Here is a 25,279-nt window from a genome sequence, read left to right as displayed (position 1 = left end):
CTCTCTGGAAGTGCTGTGAGTGCTCTTAACTGCTGAGCCATCTCTTCAGCTCTGCTGATACTTTCTTGATTTAGTCTCCCTTGGCCCTTTCTGCCTATGGCTTCAGTTATGACCTGTGTCCTGGTAGAAACTAGACCTTCTTTGGACATGGACGTGCACCTTAGCAGTTAATATCTATACCATGTCTGCATCTCTGCCTCAGGGTAGTGCTCTTTCCCCGTGGCCTAGTTCTGGTAATGATGACCTCATTCATCCACTGTGCACTCTTAATGTTGAGTCACATTTAACTTCCTCTTCTGCTGTACCTGTTGATGGTATTACCAACATGTTTGTGTCCTAACCCTGGCCTTCTAGTCTCGCTTGGGTCAGGCTCTCAGTCTCTCTCTCTTTTCTCTTCTGTCTCTGTCTCTGTCTGTCTGTCTCTCTCTCTCCCTCCTTTCTCCTTTCTCTTTGTCTCATTTGCTAGGAGCCGTGGCCAGGTGATGGTGCACACCTTTAATCCCAGCACTTGGGAGGCAGAGGCAGGTGGATCTCTGAGTTCGAGGTCAGCCTGGTCTACAGAGTGAGTTCTCGGCAGCCAGGACTGTTACATAGAGAAACCCTGTCTCGAGCCCCCCCCCCCCCCAAAAAGGATAGGAATCTGATGCTGGCTGGATTCAAATTCATGATCTTTCTGCCTGAGTGCCATGATTACAGGTGCTCACCACCATGCCAGCTCTGTTGTGATGGGTAGTGGTAAATTGAAAGCTTGACACACTACAGAGTCACCTGAGAAGAGTCTAAATGAGGGCAGCTGGCCAGTGGGCCTGAGGGGTGATTGTCTTGGTTGTGGTAATTGACATGGGAAGACTAGCCTGCTGTGGGTGGTGCTTTTCCCTGGGTTTGAGTCCTACTGTGTATAAAACAAAGTGAAGTAGCGCAGGAAGCCTGTGTGCATTCATTTGCTCTGTTCTTGACTGTGGGTGTGACTACCTGCTTTGTGTTTCTGTCCTGACTTCTCCTCGGCAGTGGCCTATCACCTTGAATTGTAAGCCAAATACCCCAGATTGCTTTTTCCAGATATTTTATCATAGCGACAGAAATGAAATAGAATAGGCTGCCTCCAGCTCCCAGGTTCTGCTTCCATCAGTTTGCCTAAATGCCCTTTGCTACAACTGCCCCAGAGAGCCCATCTATAAAGCATTACTTGACATAACGCAGAGCAGTGCTGAGATTCTCTTGGTTGCTGGAGACCAGGTTTTTAATTAGGCAGAGCAATTGGAAGCACATGGGCTCTGGATTGATTCCCACAGGCAGTTTGACTTTAGACTTCTCAGTTGGGGAGAAGATGACTTACTAGGTGCTAAGAGTGATTTACCTAGAATGTCGCTTAAACTTCCCAAATCTGTCAGTCCCCAAACACTTAGTACACCTCAGTCTTTTCTTTCCATCTTTTCCTTGCTGCCTGCTGCTTCCTCTTGTCTCTTTTCATTATTTTGTAGGTGTGACCATGTTTAAAATCGTCACATTTTGAGGCTTTCTAATTTATTAGTTTAATACTGTTACCTTTTTTTTTTGCTTTTGCTATTTGTCTTTATTATGTAATAGTTAAGAGGTTACAGCCTTGTAGTAAGTGCCAAACAGTTCAGGAGGTGGAAGATCAGCCTCCTTGTCTGCTCAACTCCTTTGCTGTTGCTGTGCCTAGTAAGATTCAGCATATTTGGATACTTGAGTCAGGAGTGGAAATAAAACTCAAGAAGGTCAAGGCGGACCTATGAGATTACCGATGATAGTAGTAGTATTTAAGGTATGAGGGGAGACAGAGAGAGTGTGACTGTAGTCAGCTCCCCGTCTAGCCCATGTAGTCTGTAAGATTTTGCCCTGGACATATGCAGGAAGCGAGTAAGGGAAGTTAGGACCAGTGCTGTGTGGATCATGTGCTAAAGCTACAGGCATCAGAGTGAGGGTAGAAAGGGAAGGGGGCTGGGATGTAGAAGAAGAGAATAGCCTCTTTCTTAGTTACATCTGGTACTAATCATGGTTAGGGCCTGACTACTATAGACTGCTTCCTCATTTAATCTGTCTTTGTGCTGTGTAACAATTGTAGTTCCCATTTTACAGTTGAGGAAGATAAGGACATTGGCTCAGGGAGAGTAAGGCTAGTAGCTTGTCTAAAATTACATGGTGATTGACAGAGCCAGGTTTCAGAGCTAGTTCCAACCCCCACAGCCATGTTCTAGACAGGTGTGACTATCGTACACATTTACTTAAAATGTAGAGTGTAGAAAACCAGTGCACCTTGCAAGCTGAACTTAAAACCTGAGAACATTTTCACCATAGTGGATGGATTGAGATGATCAAATCTGCCAGCATCTTGTAATCACTAGCTATCCTGTGCTGTGACAGGGTTGAGGAGGTGTGAGCACTAAGGACACCATGGTGCACATAATGGATGTTCACAGGGAAGCAAGTTGCTTGCCTTCAGGTTTCAGTTCAGATAAGCCTATTAGGCTTAGCATGTACATTAGTAGGTTTCCTCCTGTTGCTCCCCCACCTCTTCTCTTTTTGAGACTAGGTCTGGATGTAGTAGGCTCGTTTTTCACAGTTAATAGTGAACAAGAGCCCTGGTGCAGGGCTCTAGCAAAAGGTAGCAAGGGGGTATTTTATAGTTGAATAAGGCTGGAACAAAAGACCATTGCTTTGTAAATTGGCTAATCAGCCCTGGGAAGCTTGATTCTTCCTCGGCTCAGTTATTGTTCCATTGCTGTGAAGAGACACCATGACAAGGCAACTTTGAAAAGGAAGCATTTAGTTGGGCTTGCAGTTTCAGAGGGTTAGCCCATGGCATGGTGCTGGTGCAGTAGCTGAGAGCTTACATCCCAATCCATAGGAAGTAGGCAGAGAGAAAGTGAGAGACTGGGGCCGGTGCAAGCTTCTAAAACCTGGAAGTCTTCCCTCAGTGACACACCTCCTCCAACAAGCCACACCTCGGAAGTCCTTCTCAAACAGTTCCACAGCTGCCGAGCACGCAGTCACACATGTAAACCATGGAGGCCATGCTCACATTCAGCCCACCACTTTCTCCTTTCTTTATTTGATTAGAGTATCAGCTGCATAGATTCCTTAAAAGTGACCACATGCTCATTAAGACAAAAGTCTAGGAAGCATCAAAAAGTACAAAGAAGGTAGCAAAATTGTGTGTTGTGTGTGTGTGTGTGTGTGTATACGTAGGGAGGTACCTAAAATCAGTACTTTTGTTTAAAAAGTGGTAGCACTCTGGAGGCAGAGGCAGGTGGATCACTGTGAGTTCGAGGCCAGCCTGGTCTACAAAGCGAGTCCAGGACAGCCAAGGCTACACAGAGAAACGCTGTCTCGAAAAACAAAAACAAAACGAAAGTGGCAGTGGTAATTTTCTCTCCTGTTTTCTTTGCCTGCCTTGTCTTCCTGTGTAAGGATGCATGTGTACCCATGTATATTGTATGTAGAGGACAGCCTGTGCACTGGTCCTCAGGCACCCGGCCCCCACGTACTGGTCTGGAGCTCACCTCGGCTAGGTCAGCTATCTTGCTGTCAAGCATTGACTTGTTGCTTTCCCAGCACTGCAATTACAAGTGTGTTTATGTGTGTGCACGTTTTCTGAGGGTTGAACTCAGGTCTTCTGAATAAGCTATCTTTTCAACTCTTCTTTTTGAGACGAAGCCTTATTATGTGTGTAGTTCAGGCTAGCCTTCAGCTAAGTCTCCTGCCTCTAGCCTCCCAAACGCTATTATTATAAAGGACACTGCTATCGCGCTGACTTTTTTTTGCAGGGGGGAGTAATATTAGTTAACAAAATTTACTGCTACGTCAGTTACAAAAACAACCCTTTATTTTGAAACAACTGTGTGCTCACAGGAAGTTGCAAAACAGGTGCAGAAAATCCCGTGTCTACTTTACCAGGTGTCCCAGTGGCGTCTGAACCAGGAAATCAACGTTTGATGTATGCTAGTTATTATCATGTATCTGTGTATGTGTTCATGTGTTCACTTACGTATTTGTAGGCGTGCAAGTGTATGCATTACATTGTATATGAATGTGCAGGGTCCAGCAGAGGTTGACGCTGGGTGTCTTCCTTAATTGCTCCCTAACTTTACTATTTTTTTTTTCAAGTTTTTTGAGACAGGGTTTCTCTGTGTAGGCTTGGCTGTCCTGGACTCGTTTTGTAGACCAGGCTGGCCTCGAACTTACAGTGATCCGCCTGCCTCTGCCTCCCAAGTACTAGGATTACCTAACCTTATTTTTTAGGACAGCACCTCTTGTTAAACACATGCCACTTGTAAAATTACACATGCATATTGCCATGCCTACTGTGGTGATTTGAGTGAGAGTGGCCTCCGTAGGCTCATATATTTGAATGTTTGGTTCCCAATTGGTAGACTGTTTAAGAAGGATTAGGAGGTCTGGCCTTGTTGGAAAAGGGGTGTCCCTGGGGGTGGGCTTTGAGGTTTCAAAAGCCCATACCAGGCCCATTTTTGATCTCTCTCTGCTTCTTGTTTGTGGATCAGACATAAGCTCTCAGCTGCTTCATCAGCACCATGCCTGCCTTTCTGCCGCCATGCTCTGCTGTGGTGAGCATGGACTAACCCCTTGAAGCTCTAAGCAAGCCCCCAATTAAAACTTTCTTTTCTATGTTGCCTTGATTATGGTGTTCACAGCAGAAGAACAGTAACTAAGACACCTGGCTTCCCTGCCTTTTAGTATGAGTTTTGTGAATTCAACTAAAGTCCTCAGGCTTGTATAGCAGTGTTTATTCATTGAACCAGCCCCTGTATCTTACATCTTAAAGAATTCAGTGTTCCCTACTATTTTATTATTACAATTTAAAAAAAAATTTTTTTGAGACAGGGCTTCTCTGTGTAGCCTTGACTGTCCTGGACTTACTTTGTAGACCAGGCTAGTCTCGAACTCAGAAAGATCTGCCTGCCTTGCCTCCCGAGTGCTGGGATTAAAGGTGTGCGCCACCATGCCCGGCTATTTTTTTTTTTTAATGTATATGATTGCTCTATCTGCACATACACTTGCATGCCAGAAGAGAGCATCAGATCCCATTATACATGGTTGGAAGCCACCATGTGGTGGCTGGGAATTGAACTCAAGGACTTCTGGAAAAGCACATGGTGATCTTAACTGCTGAGCCATCTCTCCAGCCCCTCTGCCTTCAGTTTCTGAGTGCTAGGATTACAGGCACACACTACCATACATACCTGTTTTCTGCAGTGCTGGGGAGCATATCAAGGCTTCATGCATGCCATAGCATAGATTTCATTTTCAGGAGTTCCTTAGAACTTGTTTGTCCTTGTTCTTTGAAGAACACTTTGGTTAGGTATAGTTTTAGTATCTAATATTTTTGTCTTTTTTGAGACAGGGTCTTACTATGTAGCTCTAGCGTGAAACTCTTTATGTAGATCATGCTGACCTGATGACGCAGAGATGCATGTCTTTGCCTCCTGAATGCTGGGACTGAAGGTGTGGCCTACCATGCCCAGCCCTCATAGCCTTTTACAAATGGTAGGATTTGTGCTGACTCAGCTTGTTTTCAAGTTTCCTGCCAAGTAGGCGACACACACCTGTGATCCTAGTCCTCAGATGAGGTCAGGAGCTCTCCAGTTTAAGGCCAGTTGAGTTCAAAGCCAGCCTGGTTAAATTGGGCTTCTAAAAGAGGTGGGGTGCAGCCTGGATTTCAGAGCAGATACAGAAAGCCTCTAGGCAGAGAGCTTGGGGCATTTGGGGCAGATGGTACAGCAGGTACATGTGGAGTGGGGAGCTAGATTGTGTGTTCAGGGATGTTCATATGGATGAGTGGAAGTGTGGAACAAGGTTTCTGCTAGGCAACACAGATGCTGTGTGAAGGTGTGACCGGGAAAAGCTGTTAATAACTCAGGGAGGAAGCCCTGGGCCTCATGATTACTCAGAAAATTACTCATTTGAGTTCTGCAGTCTGCTTAGAGGGAGGGGAAAAAAAAAAATAAGGGATTTGTCAAGGATTTGTGTATTTTTGGTCTTTTTTTTTTTTTAAAGATAATTTTAGACTTTAGGATAGTTCTAAAGTCAGCCTCTGTGCTTCTCTGCAGAGTTACTGAAAACAAGACCAAAGCCCTGTAGGGATGCTGGTTTGTGACCAGGTTTGAGCTCGGGCTTTGCACCATCTTCATCCTAGGACTGGTGGACTGTTAGTGAAGCTGGTGCTGCTAAAGACTCACAATATTCTGTCACCTCTTCATTTTGGGCAGTTGTTATACCGATTGCAAGTTATTTTGGGCTCTGAAATACTTGATGGTTACTTTATTTTTAAAAATAATTTATTTTTATTTTATGTGCATTGGTGTTTTGCTTGCATGTTTGTCTGTGTGAGGATGTTAGATCTTGAACTTACAGATAGGTGTGAGCTGCCATGTGGGTGCTGGGAATTGAACCTGTGTCCTCTGGAAGAGCAGTCAGTGCTCTTAACTGCTGAACCATCTCTCCAGCCCTTGATAGCAAATTTTAAAAACAAGAAATTACTACCAGCCGGGCGTGGTGGTGCATGCCTTTAATCCCAGCACTCGGGAGGCAGAGGCAGGCGGATCGCTGTGAGTTCGAGGCCAGCCTGGTCTACAAAGTGAGTCCAGGACAGCCAAGGCTACACAGAGAGACCCTGTCTCGAAAAACAAAAAAAAAAAAAAAAAAAAAAAGAATAAAAGAAATTACTACCACCAGATTGAACTTCTGGTAGCAGTTTGTCTGCTTCCTTGTTGTGTTTTCTATTTACTTTCTAAATGGTTGCCCTTATACTGTAAATGTACTTTCCCCACTTAACAGTATAGTAGAAGTGGTTTTTCAGATTGTTAAATGTGTCCCACGTATTTATGATGACTGTGTAGCATTGCATCACATGGATTCTTAAGCAGTTAGATTTTTGCCATAATAAGCAATGTGTGATTAATATCTTTGCAAAAAGCTTTTTCTAAATTTTAGGAGCTGCTTTAGGACAGATTCCCAGAAAGGCTCAAGAGTATGGAGACTCTCTCCCCGCTCCCCATAAACCTTTTATTTTGGGAGAATTTTAAGTTTAGTATGAACATTTTAAAGGCACTTCATCATGTTTTCCAGAAAGGTTATACCAGCTATTCTTCCTTCCAGTAATGCTAATAATGTACTCAAGGCATTGCTTATCTTTTTTTCTTTTTCTTTTTTTTCTTTTTTTTTGGTTTTTTGAGGCAGGGTTTCTCTGTGTAGGCTTGGCTGTTCTGGACTCATTTTGTAGACCATGCCGGCTTTGAACTCAAAGCGATCTGCCTGCCTCTGCCTCCTGAGTGCTGGGATTAAAGGTGTGCGCCCCCACTGCCTGTTGGTATTGATTATCTTAAGAAAGTGTTACTAATGCCAGATGTGGTGGCACATCTTTAATCCCAGTACTTGGGAGGCAGAGGCAGGTAGATCGCTGTGAGTTCTAGGTCAGCCTGGTCTGCAAAAGCTAGTCCAGGACAGCCAAGACTATATAGAGAAATCCTGTCTTGAAACACACACACACACACACACACACACACACACACACACACACACACACACACACACACACCACACACACACACACACCACACACACACACCAACAAAAAAGAAAGTGCTATTAAGCCACATGTGGTGGTGCACGCCTGTAATCCCAGCACTCCAGAGGCAGAAGCAGAGGCAGAGGCCAGAGGTCAGAGGATCTTTGTGAATTTGAGGCCAGCCTGGTCTACAAAGTGAGTCCAAGACAGCCAAGGCTACACAGAGAAACCCTGTCTGGCCCTCTCCCACTACCACCCCCCCCCCCCAAAAAAAAGAAAATGCTACTAGCAAAGGCTAATAGCTTCTTTTCTTTTTTCTTTCTTGGTTTTTGAGACAGGGGGTAGCCTTGGCTGTCCTGGACTCACTTTGTAAACCAAACTAGCCTTGAACTCCCAGAGATCCTCTGCCTCTTGAGTGCTGGGATTAAAGGCTTGTGCCACCATGCCAGGCCAGCTAGTGGCTTCTTACTGTTCCTGTTCCTGAGTATTGTGTGTATCTCTCTCTCTCTCTGGGATAGATCTGTCTGTAACTTGTGCTAGCTTTCACATTATAATCTTCCTGCCTCATTTCAAGTGCTGGGTTACAGGTATAAACACCATCAGTGACAGGACAAGGAGTGCAGCTCACTTGTAGAGCATCTGTCAGTATACCCACTAACAACAACAAGGCCTGACATTGGGTACCTTTTGAGGTACAGAGTTTCAGAGTCCTTTCATTACTCCAGAGGAGGCTCTGTACCTGCAGTTGTCTCTCTCTGTCTCCTCCAAGCCTCTGACTTTTGTGCCTGTGGATTTGTTTGCTGTGAATATTTTATGTAAGTGAAAGCATACAGATGCAACCATTCAGTTTCTTTTTCCTTTCTCAGGGTCTTGTGTTGTCTAGGCTGGTGTTGAGCTCCTGGGTCATCAGCTTCCTAAGCCCCTAGAACTACATAAGTATCTTTTCTAAACTTAATCCAAAAATTCTAAATCTAATCTAAAAGCTGATTTGATTGATAAGATTACCTTTGAAGCCAGGCGGTGACGGCACATGCTTTTGATACCAGCGCTCAGGAGGCAGAGGCAGGCCGATCTCTGATATACAGAGTGAGTTCCAGGACAACCAAAGCTATACAGAGAAACCCTATCTCACCGCCTCACCCCCAGATTGTATTTGAATCACACCTATGTAATATAGTTAGAAAATGTATAGTCTGTCTTTGGTAGCAGTCTGGAATTCTGGAGACTTAGTTGGACAGGCTGCCTCTGACTGTATTACGAGAAAGAAGTAGATTTTTATGGTCACTAGTAGAGGATCAGTGGCTATGGGGCTTGAGGTAAGAAGGACTCTGAGACAGGGACAAAGGTAGCAAACACAAGCTGCTTTTAAGTGAAATGGCAGCACGTGCCATACTGGCCATAAGTTCTTCTCTTGATTTGGAGAACTGGCAGGTGTTTCCTTCTATGCCACCAGACATAGCCAACCTAAAACCAAATGAGTAAGCTTGGGCCTGTATCTCACAAGACCTTAAAAATGGGCAAAGTTTTGCCCAAGAATAAACGTGGTACAGGGATGGCATGGGCGACCGGCAGCTGTCCCTGAGCACATACTTCTCAGTATGAATATTTTACAGGCGTCCCTGAGTGGCATGGAAAGAGAGTATTGTGTTTTAGGTGAATTATTTTATTCTTTATTTAGGTAGATTTCTCTCTTCCAAATGGGTGAGAATGAGCCATCAGAGTTTTGTAATATACTACTAAAATGGAGTGTGGCTGTAAGCCACGATGTGGTTGCTGGGAATTGAACTCAGGACCTTCAGAGTATACGGTACTCTTAACTTCTGAGCCATCTCTCCAGTCCCAAACTGTTCTTTTTCATTGCTGTACTCCTTGCGGGTTACTAAAGATTGTGATTCTTCTTGGGAAAAATACAGCTGGTAAACACTAGAATTTTTCTGAGTTTTGTGAGCCCTTTTTGGAATATTATAGGGGACCTAGATTTAGAGTTGGATAGTCAGAAGTACTGAAAAGGCAGTCTGAATCTCAGTGAGTGGCACCAGAAATGACCTTGTGAGATAGTCCTGGGTCTGTGGAATGTGACGCAGGGGTTGTGGGGGAAGACTGAAGAGATGGCTCAACAGATAGACCCTTGCCACCAAACTTGGTGACCAGAGTTTTGTCTCTGCAACCCATGTGGTAGAAGATGAGAACTCAATAGGTTGTCCTTTGACTTCCCTGCATGTGCTCTGGCTTGTGCACACCACCCAGTAGATGTAATTTAAAAATTAAAAACAAAACCAAAAAGAAAAGCCAAAGATCTTTTGCTCTTAGAGTCATGGACATAGTGCCAAACTCTTCTGTGCCATCCATAGATGGGATTCTGGAGGGCACATGCTGTCATTCATATGCTTTGCTTTTAACACTGGTAGGTAACTATAAAAATGGCAGTGAAGGGCTGGAGATGGCTCTGTGCGTGCGTAAAGGTGCTTGCCATCAAGCCTGGCTATCTTGAGTTGGTCCCTAGGACTGCGTGGTGGAAGGAGGGTGGAGAAAGGGAACATGTATAGTGGCAGTAGTACAGTATAGTTTTCTGTATTGCATTAAGTTACAGGCTTTTAAAATTAACTCCCCCTCCCTTTTTTTTTAAAATTAAAGGCGGGGTCTCACTTTAGCCTAAGCTGACTTGGAGCTCATTTTGTGTTCTCAGGCTGTCCTTAGACTTCTGTTTCAGCTCCCAATACTAGAATTACAGACCTGAGCTTTCATGTCAAGTTTTTTTTTTTAATTTATTTATTATTATGTATACAGTGCTCTGCCTGCATATACACCCACAGGCCAGAAGAGGGCATCAGATTACATTATAGATGGTTGTGAGCCACCATGTGGTCGCTGGGAATTGAACTCAGGACCGCTGGAGGAGCAGACAGTGAGTGCTTTTAACTGCTGAGCCATCTCTCCAGCCCTAATGTGAAGTTTAAAAAGTATAGTTCTCAGGGAGATAGCACAGTAGGCAAGAATGTCCTATAAGCATGAGGGCTTGAGTTCAAGACCTTAGCATCCACATAAAAGCTGTTAATACATTGCATGCCTGTAACCCCAGCACTGCAGACAGGTGGAGCCCAAGAGGTCAGGCAGTCTAACCAACCAAACCTGTGAGCTGGTTCAGTGAGAGACACCAGATTACAGCAACTCTTATAAGAGAGATCTTTTAATTGAGGGTGTGCTTCCACAGTATCAGAGGTTTAGTTGATTATCACCGTGGCAGGGAGCATGGAGGCATTCATGGCCCTGGAGCAGTAGCTGAGAGCTAACCTCCTCATCTGAAGCCTGACTGGGTGCGGCATGGGCCTTGGAAACCCACCCCCAGTGGCACACTTCCCCCAACAAGGCTGCACCTCTTAATACTTATAAGCCTTTCAAAAGGTTCCGCTCTCTAGTGACTGAGCATGCACCTGTTGGGGCCATTCTTAAACTGTCAAAGACCTTGTCTCAGGGCAGTCAAGACAAGCTAAAAAGGAAGGCATCCAGTAATAGAAAAGGACACCCAGTGTCCTGCTCTCTTTTGGTCCCTGGGCACATGAACTCACTCATGCACACTTAGCCCTCCCAACACATCATATCCCCACCCCCTACCCCCATCCTGGTTTATTATTTTTTGAAACTGGGTCTTTTACTGATCCTGGAACCCATCTGTTTGGCTAGGCCGGCTGGTCAGTGAGCTGTCTGTAGTCCCCTCCTGCAGTGCCCAAGCTGGACTTGAGTTTGTAGACATCTAACACTGAATTCTGCTTTTTACATAGGTGCTGGGAATCCAACCTCAGGTGCCCAGGTGTGTGCAGCACACACTTTGCCAACTGTTCCGTTTCCCCAGTCTCCATCCCAGCCATAGTTTTTTTTTTTTTTTAAGATTTATTAAGTATTCAGTGTTTTGCCTGAATGTATGTCTACATGCCAGAAGAGGGCACCAGCTCTCATTACAGATGGTTGTGAGCCACCATGTGGTTGCTGGGAATTGAACTCAGGACCTTTGGAAGAGCAGGCAGTGCTCTTAACCTCTCAGCCACCTACCTCTCCAGCCCATACAGCCATAGTTCTTAGTGAACAAAAACCTTTCAGCTAGAACACATGGATCCCTGGCCAGAGTTGCCATGCAAACTTGTCCCTTTGTGCTAATGATCATCTGTGTGATAGCAGGAACTTTTCAGAGCCCCTAGTCAGAAAACTCCTCCTACTGACTACAGATCTCTGCTCATGCAGTACCCTTGTACTTTCTGTGCAATGTGAAGGCATTAAGGTCCCACAGTAGCTGCTGCTATGACGCTATTATCTTGACCTGAAACCCTTCGCAAATGCGACTGAGCATCAATAAAATATAAATATTAGGGCAATGCTGGGTGTAGTCAGAGGAATAAACTGGTAACAACTTTGGGACATTGTCTTCATAAAAGCAAGTGAAGAGGCAGGGATATAGTTCAGTGATGGAGCACTTCCTTGTGTACGTAAGACCCTGGATTCAAACAGATGAAATAAAATGCAAGTGTTCACATGAAGTTCACATAAAAGAAATCTGTGGTGAGGGAGAGATTGCTCTTAACCAACACTTGCACACTGAGGTATACCCCTGATTGTCTTTTGTACCACGGTGCTCTGGAAGCATGTAGGCCTTCCTCAAAAGTTACCCAGGCTTAAATTAGTGGACTGGCTCTAGTCTGTCCTTTCTACTGGGGTGCATCTCTTTCCATGGAAGCTGCTGGCTTATGTAGGCAGCTTCCTTTCATTCTTGCTGTGGTCTACATTTAGGAGTAGTCGTCAGTCCTCCATGTGGGAGGAGCAATTGAACAGTCTTTTAGGCATGCTCTTCCTTTGCTCAGGCATGCTCCTTTCTCCTTCTGGTGTACTGAGGGAAGCATCACACTGGGTTCACTTCTGCCAGGTGTGAAGTCATGCATGCATCCATTCACCAGAACCCTGCCTAGCTTCATACTAGAACTCTCACTGCCCTGTGCTCCACTGTGCCCTGCATCCTTGTCCCTAGGCTTGAGGGTAGGGCAGTAAAACCGGCTCAGAAGGAGGAGGAGAAGGCAGGCAGCTCGGCTGATAAGGAGAACATTACACTTTGACTTGCACTTTGGATCTTGAGATACAAAGCCATTGGGTAGATCCTGGAGGGAGAAAGGACTCCCCAGTTGATGGCAGCCTGTCTGTTAGACCATCTGGAGGCTTTTGCAGTATTCTCTTACGGTGGTGATAGGCTAATGTCACAGTCTTTACCTGATTGCGTTCAGTGCAGTGCCAGCTTATTTATATTATAACAGTTGGAGCAGAGCACTTGTGTTGAGGAGCCATCACCCGGTAGCCTGGGCTACATAGTGAGACTATGAAAACAAATCCTAGCATTAGGGAGACAGAGGCAGGTGGATCTCTGAGTTTAAGGCCAGCCAGTGCTACATAGTGAAACTGTCTCAAAACAAACACCCAAAACAAATGTTAGAAGTTATTTCCAACTAACAGAGATCCCAAAGCAGTAGGTTCAAACTAGCCTGTTAACACCTTTGATGCTTGCATTATGGATTATTCTTTTTGTCTTTGTCATAGGCACATATATAAATATACTTTGATAGAGGAAGATTCCTGGCATCAACCTCCTGCCTCAAGATGTGTACCTGTGCATACCCCTATGTACACACCCACAGTCGCTATTTTAGTTTTGTCAATAGGTCCAATATACTGTTTCCCCCAGTTCAGGGTCCAATATTGGTTCATTTACTTGGTAGCATTTACTTCTCATGAGTCTTTAGTCCACCTTAGTGATTTTGTGGGTCCCCCCCCACAGAATTTCTTTGTGTAACAGAGCCTGGGCTGTCCTGGGCTTGATTTGTAGACCAGGCCGGCCTTGAACTCCCAGAGATCTGCCTGCCTCTGTCTCCTGAGTGCTAGGATTAAAGACGTGCGCCACCATACCTGGCTTGTTAATTTTATTTATTTTTTTAAACATTACACCCTTGCATCACTAGTTAGGTAACTAGCTGCTATTGTTTTTATGTATTATCCCCTAGTATACATGGGCAGTTTCCCCAGCAGTAAATGTACTGTCTTCTGTCTGTAAAGATGTTTACTCTGCTTGATCCCTATGGGGATAGAATATGGTCCCACAGTGGGACCAGTTGAGTTTTCTAGCTTGGATCCTTGGCATTCTTCTTGCTTCTAGCTGGGTTCTCAGCAGTAATCTGATCTCTTCTGCTCAGGAAGAGAGACTAGGGCACTTTGAACAAACCTAGGAAATACTAGAGGGATGTTCTGCGCTTTATTCTTTTATGGAAGTTTTAGTCTGAAGCCGAAGAGTTTAGATGGGGCCAGAGAATGTGCTTTAATCAGATATTAAGGATGTATATAAAGATTCTGTCCCAAAGGGCAAATACTGTTGAGCTTTGGACTGTAGGCAGACAAGGAGCCTTCTGAGGCAGATGGGCTACTTTATCTGTGGTTCCTCGTGGTGTCCATAGAGTGATGTGCAAGCCTTCGTCCTGGCTGCATGTTTCTCTAACTGCTTCCGTAGAGTACGTTTCCCAGTTGCTCTTGCTCTACCCTACCCTATCCTTGCAGCTACTGTTGTTGCTGTAATTGTGTACCTGACAGAACCCACTTAAGGAAGGAGAGGGTTTATTTTGGCTCACTGAGGACACAGTATGGTGGGGAAGACATGAAGTAGGAGCTTGCGGAGGCAGCTGGTTGTCCAGAGTTAGCAGTCAGAGCAGAGAGAGCTAACTGCTGGTGCGCAACTAGCTTCTCTTGTTTTTTTATACTGGGATTTGAGGTGAGTCTTCTAACCTCAGCTTAATCTAGATAACCCTTCAGAGCTCATCCAGAGGCTTATTTCTCTGGTGTAGATTGTAATTGCCAGTCAACATTCATGCTGAGCTTTTCTGCCGTAGACTGGCTAAGGCTCTACCACCACCTAGTTGCTGGCTTTGAGTGAGTCCTTGAGAGTGTGAATGGCTGCTCTGCTGACTACTCGGGCTGCATGCATCCGCTGGTTTCAGTGGCTGCCTTAGAGAGAAACACAAGATTTATACTTCAGCAGCGATGTGTTCAGTTTGGGTTTTAGAAATGAAAGTACCTGTAGGTTCTGACGTAGAGGAGCAGCAAGAGCTGAAGGAAGGAGTGTGAAGGGCGTGTCTCCTGGGACTAGAGCTTCCTTCCTGCTCTCTGCCACTTTCTAGTTTTTTGAGGCTGGTGACATTGCAGCACTGGTGTTGGGGGAGGGGCACCCTCACATTGATGGCAGTGTGTGTTATGTTAAGCTTTGGGTCTTATGCTTAGACTCAGGTATACAGCCAAAGACTTGCCTGTTTTCTGTGGTGAAAAGTGTGAGGAAGGAGTGTTCATTTGAGAGTGGAGACATCTGTGGTGATGAGTTGTGCTGTCTTCGGGGGAAAGTTTACTTGAGACTGAAATTCCTTTTTACTTCTGTGCTTTTGAACCTTGGTTGCAGTTAGTGTGGGGTCAGTCTCAGTCTCCGTGAGGCTGTGAGCCTATGGAAAGGTGCCTGTGCCCCAGGTCCCCATGGGGTACGTAAGGGGTCCCCAGGAAAGCTCCTAGGAAAGAACACAGAAAGGTCGATACAGGCTTGTTTTAAAGCCAAGGGTTGTTGCAGAGAGGATTGTTCCCGTTTCTTTTTATTTTACATTTATTTAAGTATTTTGTGAGCATATGTGTATGTCTGCGTTTCCCATGGTGCACATGTGGAGGTCACAGGACTATTTGCAATATGTGGGCTTCAGAGATCAAGCTCAGGTAGCCAGGCTTGGGGATAGCAGTTTGCCCAATGAACCACCCCTCTCCAGCCTGAGACACGGATATTTAGAGACAGGTGAAACGTTACAGATTTAGTCAGGGTCAAACTTAAGTATTGACCCTGTTGCAGGGCAGAGGCCCACGTAGATCATCTGCCATCAGGGCCTCTGTTAGGCTATGTTACAGATAGCTTAGCAACTCTTTACATATATATACTTTTTCAAGTTAAAAAAAAAAAAAAGATTTGGGGGCTGGAGAGATGGCTCAGAGGTTAAGAGCACTGGCTGCTTTTTCAGAGGTCCCGAGTTCAATTACCAGCAACCACATGGTGTGGCTCACAACCATCTGTAATAGAATCTTATTACCTCTTCTGGTGTGCATGAAAACAGAGCACTCATGTACATAAAATAAATAAATCTTAAAAAAAAAAGAAAGATTTGTTGTTTGTGAGCAAAGATCATGTTTAGAGCTCTTCAGTGGGAAATTATTATGACATGTGCGTCTTTGGGAGAATTAGAGGTAATCCTGAAAAGCCCAAAGTGATAGTAGCAATCTTTCTTTTCTTTTCTTTTCTTTGTTTTTCCTTGGTTTTTCGAGACAGGGTCACTCTGTGTTAGCCTTGGCTGTGACTCGCTTTGTAGACCAGGCTGGCCTCGAACTCACAGCGATCCACCTGCCTCTGCCTCCTGAGTGCTGGGATTAAAGGTGTGCACCATGCCGGGCTGATAGTAGCAATTTTTTTTTTTTATTCACCTGGAATTGATCTGAAAACTATTTGAATCCCAGCCCAGTTGGGCACCGCAGAAAACACCTCGGACATAATCTCTCAAACAGCTTGTGCTGTGGTTAAAGAAAGTACAACACTGAAAGCAGTAGCTTGAATTTTGAGCCCCCACTTTATGCCTAGCATTGTGCTTATTATATGTGCTTTATGTAAATTATTTTGTGTAGCCAAGCACAAGACCCCTGGCTGTGGGCTCTGAGGCTGTTCTTACATAAACCATTGCTGCAGGATGGCGACCACAGACTTGACCTTTTCACTTGTAGCTTCTACTCTCTGCACCCTCTGGATAGTTCTGGTCCTCTCACGTCAGGGACTGTCGTATTTACCTTTACATCTCAGGACTATCAAGCTCATTTGCCAAATAAATAACTTAGTTTCTCAGGTCAGTCTAGATTTAAGGGCTCTGCGAAGCGAGATCTAGAAGAACTGGGCTTGAGAAGTCGGCCTAATTTAGGGGAATTTATTTGGCTATGAAGAATAGATTGGATCAGAGTTGGAAAAGTTGGTATCAAAGCAACCGCTGAAAGAAGCAATTTTACAGGTAGAAATATAGGGAGTGGTAGACATTTTGGTGAGGGACATGAAATAGCGCCATGAGACTGTCTGCAGGCCCAGTGGAACCACAGGAAATAGGGAAACAGTCAAAGAAAATGTCAAATTCTGTGACCTTTTTCTTCCTTTCAAGTTTTCTTTGATGAGGTGACCCTGAGCTTTGCTTGGCTTTGGTTCCTTAAGTGAATCACAAACACAGGGCTCTGACCTGCTTATCCAGAAGCAGAAATAGACAGCAGCAGAGACCCAGGCAGGCAGCTTTGTACCAGTTAGCAGTTCTGCAGCAGAGACTTTAGGTTTGTCTTAGATACGTGCATGGCTCTCCTAGAGCATCTGGGGCAGCCATAATTCATCATCCCTTTTTGCCCAAAGATCTTATTGTGTATACCTTTTTCTTTCTGTTGGGGTGAGCTAGGTGACTCATGGGGAGGCACAGGCAAATGAAGCAGCAATATATGACATTGCTGTGGTGGCTGCTTTGAACGCATAGGTCACAGCATACCCTACAGTCCAGGGGCTCACACAGACTCACACTGCAGTGAGTGGTTGTACAGTTTGAAACTCATGGTCTAACCTTGAAGTTGCAGTTTGAAAGCTCGAAGCACAGTGTGCAGTACATGGTCTTACAGACGAGTAATTTATAGTTGTCATAGACATCACATCCAGAACAAGAGTAGAATGCTCTTGGAGTTCCAAGGAATCCCTCTTTACCAAAGTAATCACTGTTCTGACTGCAACAGTACAACTTACCTTTGTTTAAAAGTTTTAATATAAAATGGACTGGGCATAGTGTTACACACCGTTATTAGTCTCACACTTGGGAGGCAGGGGCCGGGCAGGGGCAGAGGGGCACAGAGGCGCAGAAGCACAGAAGCACAGAAGCACAGAGGCAGAGAGGTAGAGAGGCAGAGGCAGATGGATTACTGAGTCCAAGACCAGCTTGGTCTACTAGAGAGCATATGGGTGTTTGGCCTGCGTACTTGTCTGCACCATGTACATGTCTGGTGCCTGAAAGGGCCAGAAGGAGGTGTTGGCTCTCCGGGGACTGGAGCTACAGATGGCGGTGCCGGGGCTTCTCTCCAGTTCACTGAGCCTAACTTGGCTGTTCTGCTGGTTGTGTAGCAGCTTCTTACATTTTAAATTTGTATTTTTCTTATGAGGTGAACACTTACTTAAGTCTTTCTCTTCTTTTTTCTTTCTTTTTCTTTTCTTTTGTGTGCATGTGTGTATGACTTTTCAAGACAGTTTCTCTGTGTAACAGCCCTAACTTACTCTGTAGACCAGGCTGGCTTTGAACTCACAGAGATCCACCTGTCTTTGCCTCTTGAGTGCTGGGATTAAAGGTGTGCACCACTATGCCTGGCCAGGGCCTGCCTTTTATAAGTGACTTTGTTCAAGGCTCTTGTCTTTCTCTGTAAGTTACTTTCTACTCTGATGTGAGTTGTGTCAGTTACCGTACAGGGCCTTCTCCCATCTGCAGCTTCCTTGTGCTGTCTGATGAGCAGCCGGGTTTGTTATTCTTTCTTTGTGTTTACTGCTTTATGTGTCCTAACGAAAGAAAGGAACTATAACCATGACAATGTAGGCAACTTCCTGTGGAAGCCTTATTGTTTGACTTTTCACATTTTGTGGGTTAAATTTAAGGGTTTTTCTGATTCATCTGGGGTGTGTGTGTGTGTGTGTGTGTGTGTGTGTGTGTGTGTGTGTGGTAATGTGTCTTAGTTCTATTTATTTACTTTTAATACATTTAAAACAGTTTTATTTATTTTAATAATTAATTTGTGTGTTTATTCTGGTGCACATGTACATATACGCCCGTCAGAGGACACCTTCTGGGAGTCTGTTCTCAGAGTGGCAGGGTTGGTGGCAAGGCCCTTTACCTGCTGAGTCATCATGAGTGGCCCTCACTTAGTTTTAAATTAGTCTTCAAGACCTGACACAGAAATCTCAGCACAAGTTGTGGAGCTGGCAGATGCTTGCCTGTTGCAGCTGAGAGTCCTGTATGTTCTTTGTCTCATTACTTGAAAGTGTGGTGTGGTGTGATGTGTTGCTACTGCCTCACTGCTCTTGGTTCCTTAACCCATGAGTCTGGATCTGGCCTTGGCATTTGCTTGAAACAGCTGGCAAAGGCTCCAGTGCCTTCCTGCTGAAGGAGCTGGGGATCTCCAGGTCCTTCAACCATTTGCAGGTCTTGAATGTATCCTGTTTGTCTTCTACTTCTGTTCTGATTGTTTACTCAGCTGAAGTATTTACTCAGGCCTCCATTTTTATCCATTGTAAATGAACACAGTTTGATTTTGGAATCTTGTCTGAGAAGTGCAGTAGCTGTCTTTGGCACCCTCTGAAGGCATGCGTCTGTATAGTTTTGGAGGAGGTCTGACTACTTTTGTTTCTCAGTGTTCCTCCCTGTTTTTATTTGGTATCTAAGGCCAAGCAAAAATCAGGGTAGCCATCATTCTAGGTAGATAAGCCTTCTTAGTTTCTCTAGCACTGTACATAGAGCACCTTACTTGGTCCTTCAATGGCCTGTGAAGCACAGTACTGTTGGAATTATTGAAGTGATTAAAATGTAAAAGCCAGTATTTGGACTTGTAGGGAAGTGTCTGGCAACCTCCGCTGGTTTTATGCTGTCTTTTGGAACCCGTGTTTGTGTGTTGCTGGAGTTTCTTGGGTTGGGGTGGCGTGTGCTGGGTAGGTAGACTGGAAGGCTGGAAGAGGCTGCCAGTGATCATTTAGTTTAGACACCAGCCTTAGGAGCATGGCAGAGTATGATTCTATGCTTGGGTGCTTGGAGGTTATAATCTCAGCTCTTTCCCTTCTCGTAGTCCCTTTTTTTTGTGTGTGTGTGTGTCTACACACACACACACACACACACACACACACACACACACACGATTCTTCTCTTTCTCCTCCTCCTTCTTCTTCGGCACTCGGCTACTTTAACACTTGCTAATTTCCTTATTTCTCTAAATTTTTGTGCAGCCTTATTTTTTTGCCTTACTGAGCTTCATCTCTATCCCCTCTGCACCCCATGCTTTTGTTACCTTGGCTGTCCTGGAACACTCTAGATCAGGCTGGCCTCAAAGTCAGAGATCGGCCTGCCTCAGCCTCTCAGCCTCATAAGAACTATGATTAAAGGTGTGCACTACCATGCCTTGCCTAGGTCCTCTTTTTACTTTTTATTTATTGATGATGATGATGATGGTGGTGGTGGTTTTTGTATTGTTTGTTTTTGAGATAATCTCATACTGCCCAGGCTAGCTTCCGGGTTTATTTTTTTTCATGTTTTCAGTGTGTTTCTGTGTGTGTATGTCTGTGTCTGTTTGTTTAGTGTTGGGAATCAAATCCAGGGATTCATGCGTGCTAGGCAAGCACTCTACCAACTGAGGTGTGTCCCCCGCCTTTACTTCATTTTGAGGCATGGTCTCACTAGGTTGCCCATATTAGCTTTGAACTTCCCTGTCCTCCTGTCTTAGCCTCCTGAGTATCATAGGTGATAGACTTGTACCATACTTCCTGCCTGTAGTTTGATTTTAAGTAGACCCCCGTTCCAAATGAAATAACATACCAGATTTGAATAATGAAACAGACCAAGACAGTTGTTCATACTGTCTCCAAACTTCTGGGGCAAAGATCTTCCTGCCTCAGCCTGTCATGTAGCTGGGTGTGTGCCATTCATCTGGCAAATAGGTAATTTTTATAGAACAGGTTGTTTTGCAAGCTGTACAATTTAGACAAGAACATTTCTTTGAGTTACAAGTGCTAATACTACTGGGGAAGAATTCATCACTTGTCAGTTCATTTGTCATTGCACAGCTGGCCTACTGCCCCGGCAGTGTGGAGGGTACAGCTGTGCCTGTGCATGGCCAGTTGGTGTGCATGGTGCTGCACTTACTTGTAAAGTGGCTTATTAATGAGACCTCTCACAGTTCAACACGAAAACACTGTTCTCCTAAAAGACTCTAGGGGTAAAGGAAGAGATTTGGGGAGGGAGGCGGATAGGAAAGGAATTAAGAACTTTCCTTTAATCCCAGCACTCAGGAGGCAGAGGCAGGTGGATTGCTGTGAGATCGAGGCTAGCCTGGTCTACAAAGTGAGTCCAGCACAGCCAAGGCTACACAGAGAAACCCTGTCTCGAAAAACCACCCCCATCCCCCCAAAAAAAGAACTTGCTTTTGACTCTGGAGAGCTGAAATTAAAGGTGTGCATCACCATGCCTGGCCCAAGGGCCTCACTCTTGTCTTGGGCATCTCCACTCCGTCTGGTTGAACTCAGTGCTTGTTAAGCTTTGTTCTCAGCTACATATTCATCTCTATTGGCTGTTGATGTGAGAGTGAAAGCTGAATGTATGCTGGACTCCTGAAACACCTTCAGAAACCAAGGGTCCACATGGCTTGGGTTTCTCTGTAGTAACATCTGGCTAATTATTTAGGCCAGGGGTGCCTGGATCGTGTATGAGGATCTCCAGGCCTCCCAGAATCTGTTTGCTTGACCTATTCAGGCCAGCCCAGGCCAGGGTTGTTAATTTATTCCTTGCATATTTCTACGATTGCATTTTGATATTTTTTTTCTTAACATAAATAATTAAAATTCCATGGCATGTATTTGTAGAAGATATTAGAACTGGATTTTAAGCCTGATGGAAATGTATTTCTCTTGATTTTTCTGGCTAGCATTGTGGGTTTGAAGAATGTTGAACCAAGGTGTTTTGGGAAGTAAATTACTCTTGTTGTGTATGGGACTTAGGAGGAACTGAGGGGCAGAAGCAGTTTATTGACGTTTTCTCAAATTCCTTTGCCAGGCATCTGAAGAAGCCTCCCTCAGGGCATTGGAAAGTCTGATGACAGAGTTTTTCCATGATTGCACAACAAATGAAAGGAAACGTGAGATAGGTAAGTGGAATTTGGGGAAGAAGGGATTGATACCCTTGACTGGTCAGACCTGCATGTACCCTTGAATTCTTGGCTGCTTTGCTCTAGCTCTGCCGGTACTTGCATACCTAGCTGCAAGGGCATAATGGTTTGCTTCTTTCCTTTTGATCAAGTGGAAAGCCTCTGCTTTGTGTCTAATCTCAGCAGCTTTGTTGAGGCCCACAACCATTGACTTCAAAACAAGAGCAACTTATGAAAGCACAGAATGATCCCTTACTTGGAGACTTTTCGTCTTTTCTTCACTCTTACCTTTGCCATTCTGCAGTTTTTGTGAATAAAGGCTCTGCAACAGAGAGAACATGTAGGTGTCTTAGGGCCTCACCATGTTTGATTTTTATTATGTTGATAAACAATGCTACTCAAACATCCTGCCTCAGGGGCATGATCCACTGTGCTGCTCAAGCAGTCCTTTTCTCCTTTGAGTTCTCTTAACCCTGAATTTGAATTAAAGGTGCTTTCTTACATGTGTGCGCGTATGTATGTGACTACTCTGTATTCACCATACTTGTTACTTCCCTTTCCTTGAGGTCTTTCTTTGACCCATTACAGGCCCATTTCTGTCTCCATTGGCTTGACTCACATTAGCCAGTTAAACCTCCTGGCCCATTCTAAGTACCATCCAAAGTCCACTTGGGGTTGAGACTTTTCTGGGTAGCCAGCATGTATTTGGCTATAACTTGTTTTTGCTAGCTTCTTTGAAGCATCATGCCGTCTGATACCTGGTACTCCCAATAGCCTGCACCCTACATACCTTTCTTTTCTGAGACAGTCCACTGTGGAGAAGTAGGGTGAGCACAGGCAGGTTGCTGAGTCCGGGGGATGGCTGGTCTGCCTGAGGAGGCCTGACTTGCCTGTACGCTCTTTCTCTCATTACTCTGATTATGCTCCCTTTCCACTGTAACCTCCTCCTTACTTTTATGCTATTAGGTTACTTTATATTTATAGTAAAAATATTGGACATAATTTTTACCAGAAAAGATAGATCTTCCTCTCTGTTAGTCTACTGTCATTGTCCACTCTGATTTCTCTAAACTCTCTTGTCATTGTAATAGAAATGCTTTTGATTTTTCTTTCAATTTTTGATTTGCTCATCAAATGTTGTTCCATTTGTGCACTCATGGGTAGAAAGTGGAACCTTGTATATTCATGTCTGAATCAAACTTTTATGCAGTCTGAGGTTTAGCTCAGTAGAAGAGCACTTGCCTCGTGAGGATGCTCTGAGACCAGCTGTATTTTAACAGTGGAGCAATAGGAGCAGTTTGTAGACCAGCGGCTTGTTGGGATCAGGCTTAGGGATCAGCTGACTTGAGTCCAGCATGTCATTTGTAGCTACAACTCACAGTCTCTGGGTTACATAGAAGCTTTTGTTTAATTATTAGGACATGCCATCATTCTTTCACAAAAAAATTAAGACTTAAAAAATTAGTTTTATTTTATGTATGAGTGGTTTGCCAGAATGTATGTCTGTGTACCACGTACATGGAGGAGGTCAGTAGAGGGCGTGGGATCCCCTGGAATTGGAGTTGTAGAACGTTATGAGCTGCTGTGTGGGTGCTAGGGATCCAACCCAGGTCTTCTCCAACAGCAGCCAGTGCTGACCTGTCTCTGTAGCCCACCTTATGTACAGTGTTAAGTGAGGCTGCCTTGTTGCAGGTAGTCAGGGTTGTTGGGAGCTGGCAGAACATTAAGCTAGTGTCTTCATGGCGACTTTGCCCTGACCAGGCTTGCTGGCAGGATCCATGGCTAGTGCTTGGATCAGGATGGTTAATAGGCATTGTGCTCACAGGTGGGTAGCTTTTGGGTGATGTTGTCAGCAGCCTGAGAGGAGAAGAGCCATTTTTAATTGACTGGATATACGGTCAGGGCTGCTTCTGGTAACTCTTAGGGTTCTTACTTTTTATTTGAGACAGGGTTTCTCCGTTTAGCCTTGGCTGTCCTGGACTTGCTTTGTAGACCAGGCTGGCCGCAAACTCACAGAGATATGCCTGCTTCTGTCTCCCCAAGTTCTGGGTTTACAGGTGTGTGCTACCATGCCCAGCAGGGTTCTTACTTTTTATTTTTACTTATTTGTGTGTGTTACTTTTAATTTTTTTTTTTTTTTTTTTTTTTTTTTTTTTTTTTTAATTTTAAATTGGGGCTGGAGAGATGGCTCAGTGGTTAAGAGCACTGGCTGCTTTTCCAGAGGACCAGGGTTCAATTGTCAGCAACCACATGGCAGCTCACAACTGTTTTTAACTCCAGTTCCAGAGGATCCGACACCCTCACACAGATATACAAGCAGGCAAAACACCAATGCACATGAAATAATAAATTTAAAAATTGAAAAATATTTTTGACTTTGTGTGTGTGAGTGTTTTGCCTTCTCGTATATCCATGCCATTTTTGTGCCTGGTGCCTACGAAGGCCAGAGGAAGGTGATGGACTCCTGGAGCTTGAGTTAAGGCGCTGTGAGCTACCACGCGGCTGCTGGGAATGCTAGTGTCCTCTTCCTGCTTCTCCAGCCTTTGTCTATGAGTGTGAGAGCAGCGCAGACATCACAGACTTGTAGGGCGTGATGCTGTTTATGGCTTATGCCTGTGGGGGCTAGTTGGTATCATTTTGCATATAGCTTAAATAAGAGCCTGAACAATAGGTCTCAGTTTTCAAAAGGCATTTTTAGGAAAGTTAGTGGCCTTGAGATGTGTTGATGTTCACCCCAGAGTCAAGAGTATTAGATAATCCTTTTATCTGGGTTTTGTGGTTGTTTTTTTGACACCATTTGCATTATGTGGGGAGGTACATATGTTTTCAAAATGGTGGCAGCTGGTCTTATATTAATTTCATTCATTTTTATAGTCTTATTTTGTTGCTGTTTAACTTTTCCAGAGGAGCTTCTTAATAACTTTGCCCAGCAAGTAGGCGCTTGGAGATTCTGCTTGTATTTTCTGTCCAGCACAAGGAGTGACTATGTAATGATGTACAGCTTAACGGTTTTTGAGGTAAGTTGTTGGGCCATTTTATGTTCCCGAAAACCAGCGTGAAAGTGTACACCATTGGCACCAGGGTTTCCCTTTAATGTACAGATGACTGGGAAGCAGTAGGTTGACCCACAAACATGGCATCTCTGTCTCGTGGCCTAGTGTCTGGGGACACCTTCCCATGACTCCAGAGGATCAGGCGGTTGGCCTTCTGGTACTGATAGGTCATTTTAATGACTTAGCTTTTCTTTTTCTCTTGTCATTTGAAAGACAAAGATAACTGTTTTGGAAGGAGAAAAGCAGTACTTGGACTGCCATCATCTTCCAGTCGTAGAAATACACATGCTAACTTTCGTCCAAGCTTTGTCTTCTGTACATGCTCACACCAAACTCTTTCCCACCCTCCTTTGTGTTATGTCATCAGAAGTGACTGTGCATTACTCACTAACCCATCTATGTGTTTTTTTATGGGAGTAGGGAGTTGCATCGTGGTTACATACCTCAGGCTGGCTTCAGACTACCACCCTCCTGTCTCAGTCTCCCAGTGTGCTGTTGTCTCTGGTTCATTCACTTATATTTGAACATTACAATTGTTTCTGTCACTATTTGGTGACCAGTACGACAGGTTGGAGACAATGATGTAAGAACAATTTTTGTACATTCAACGTTTTACCTCTTAAATTACTTAGATCTCCCTAAAGATGAGATTGTTTTGTTTTAAAACTTATTTTATTTG

At 44.5% G+C, this 25,279-nt stretch overlaps 1 protein-coding gene across 1 annotated transcript in view; it reads left to right on the top strand.

Moving 5' to 3' along the window:
* Xpo6 (exportin 6) overlaps positions 1-25,279 on the top strand; it is a 98,468-nt gene that overhangs the window by 4,904 nt on the left and 68,285 nt on the right. The window contains exons 2-3 of the mRNA XM_051145203.1: positions 21,457-21,547; positions 24,452-24,564. Coding sequence (XP_051001160.1) covers positions 21,457-21,547; positions 24,452-24,564 — 204 coding nt within the window. The remainder of the gene's footprint in view (positions 1-21,456; positions 21,548-24,451; positions 24,565-25,279) is intronic.

The sequence above is a fragment of the Acomys russatus genome, chromosome 5 (genome assembly GCF_903995435.1).
Source record: "Acomys russatus chromosome 5, mAcoRus1.1, whole genome shotgun sequence".
NCBI lineage: Eukaryota > Metazoa > Chordata > Mammalia > Rodentia > Muridae > Acomys > Acomys russatus.
The sequence above is the reverse complement of the archived record's forward strand: the minus strand, read 5'-3'. Positions and strand labels throughout refer to the sequence as shown.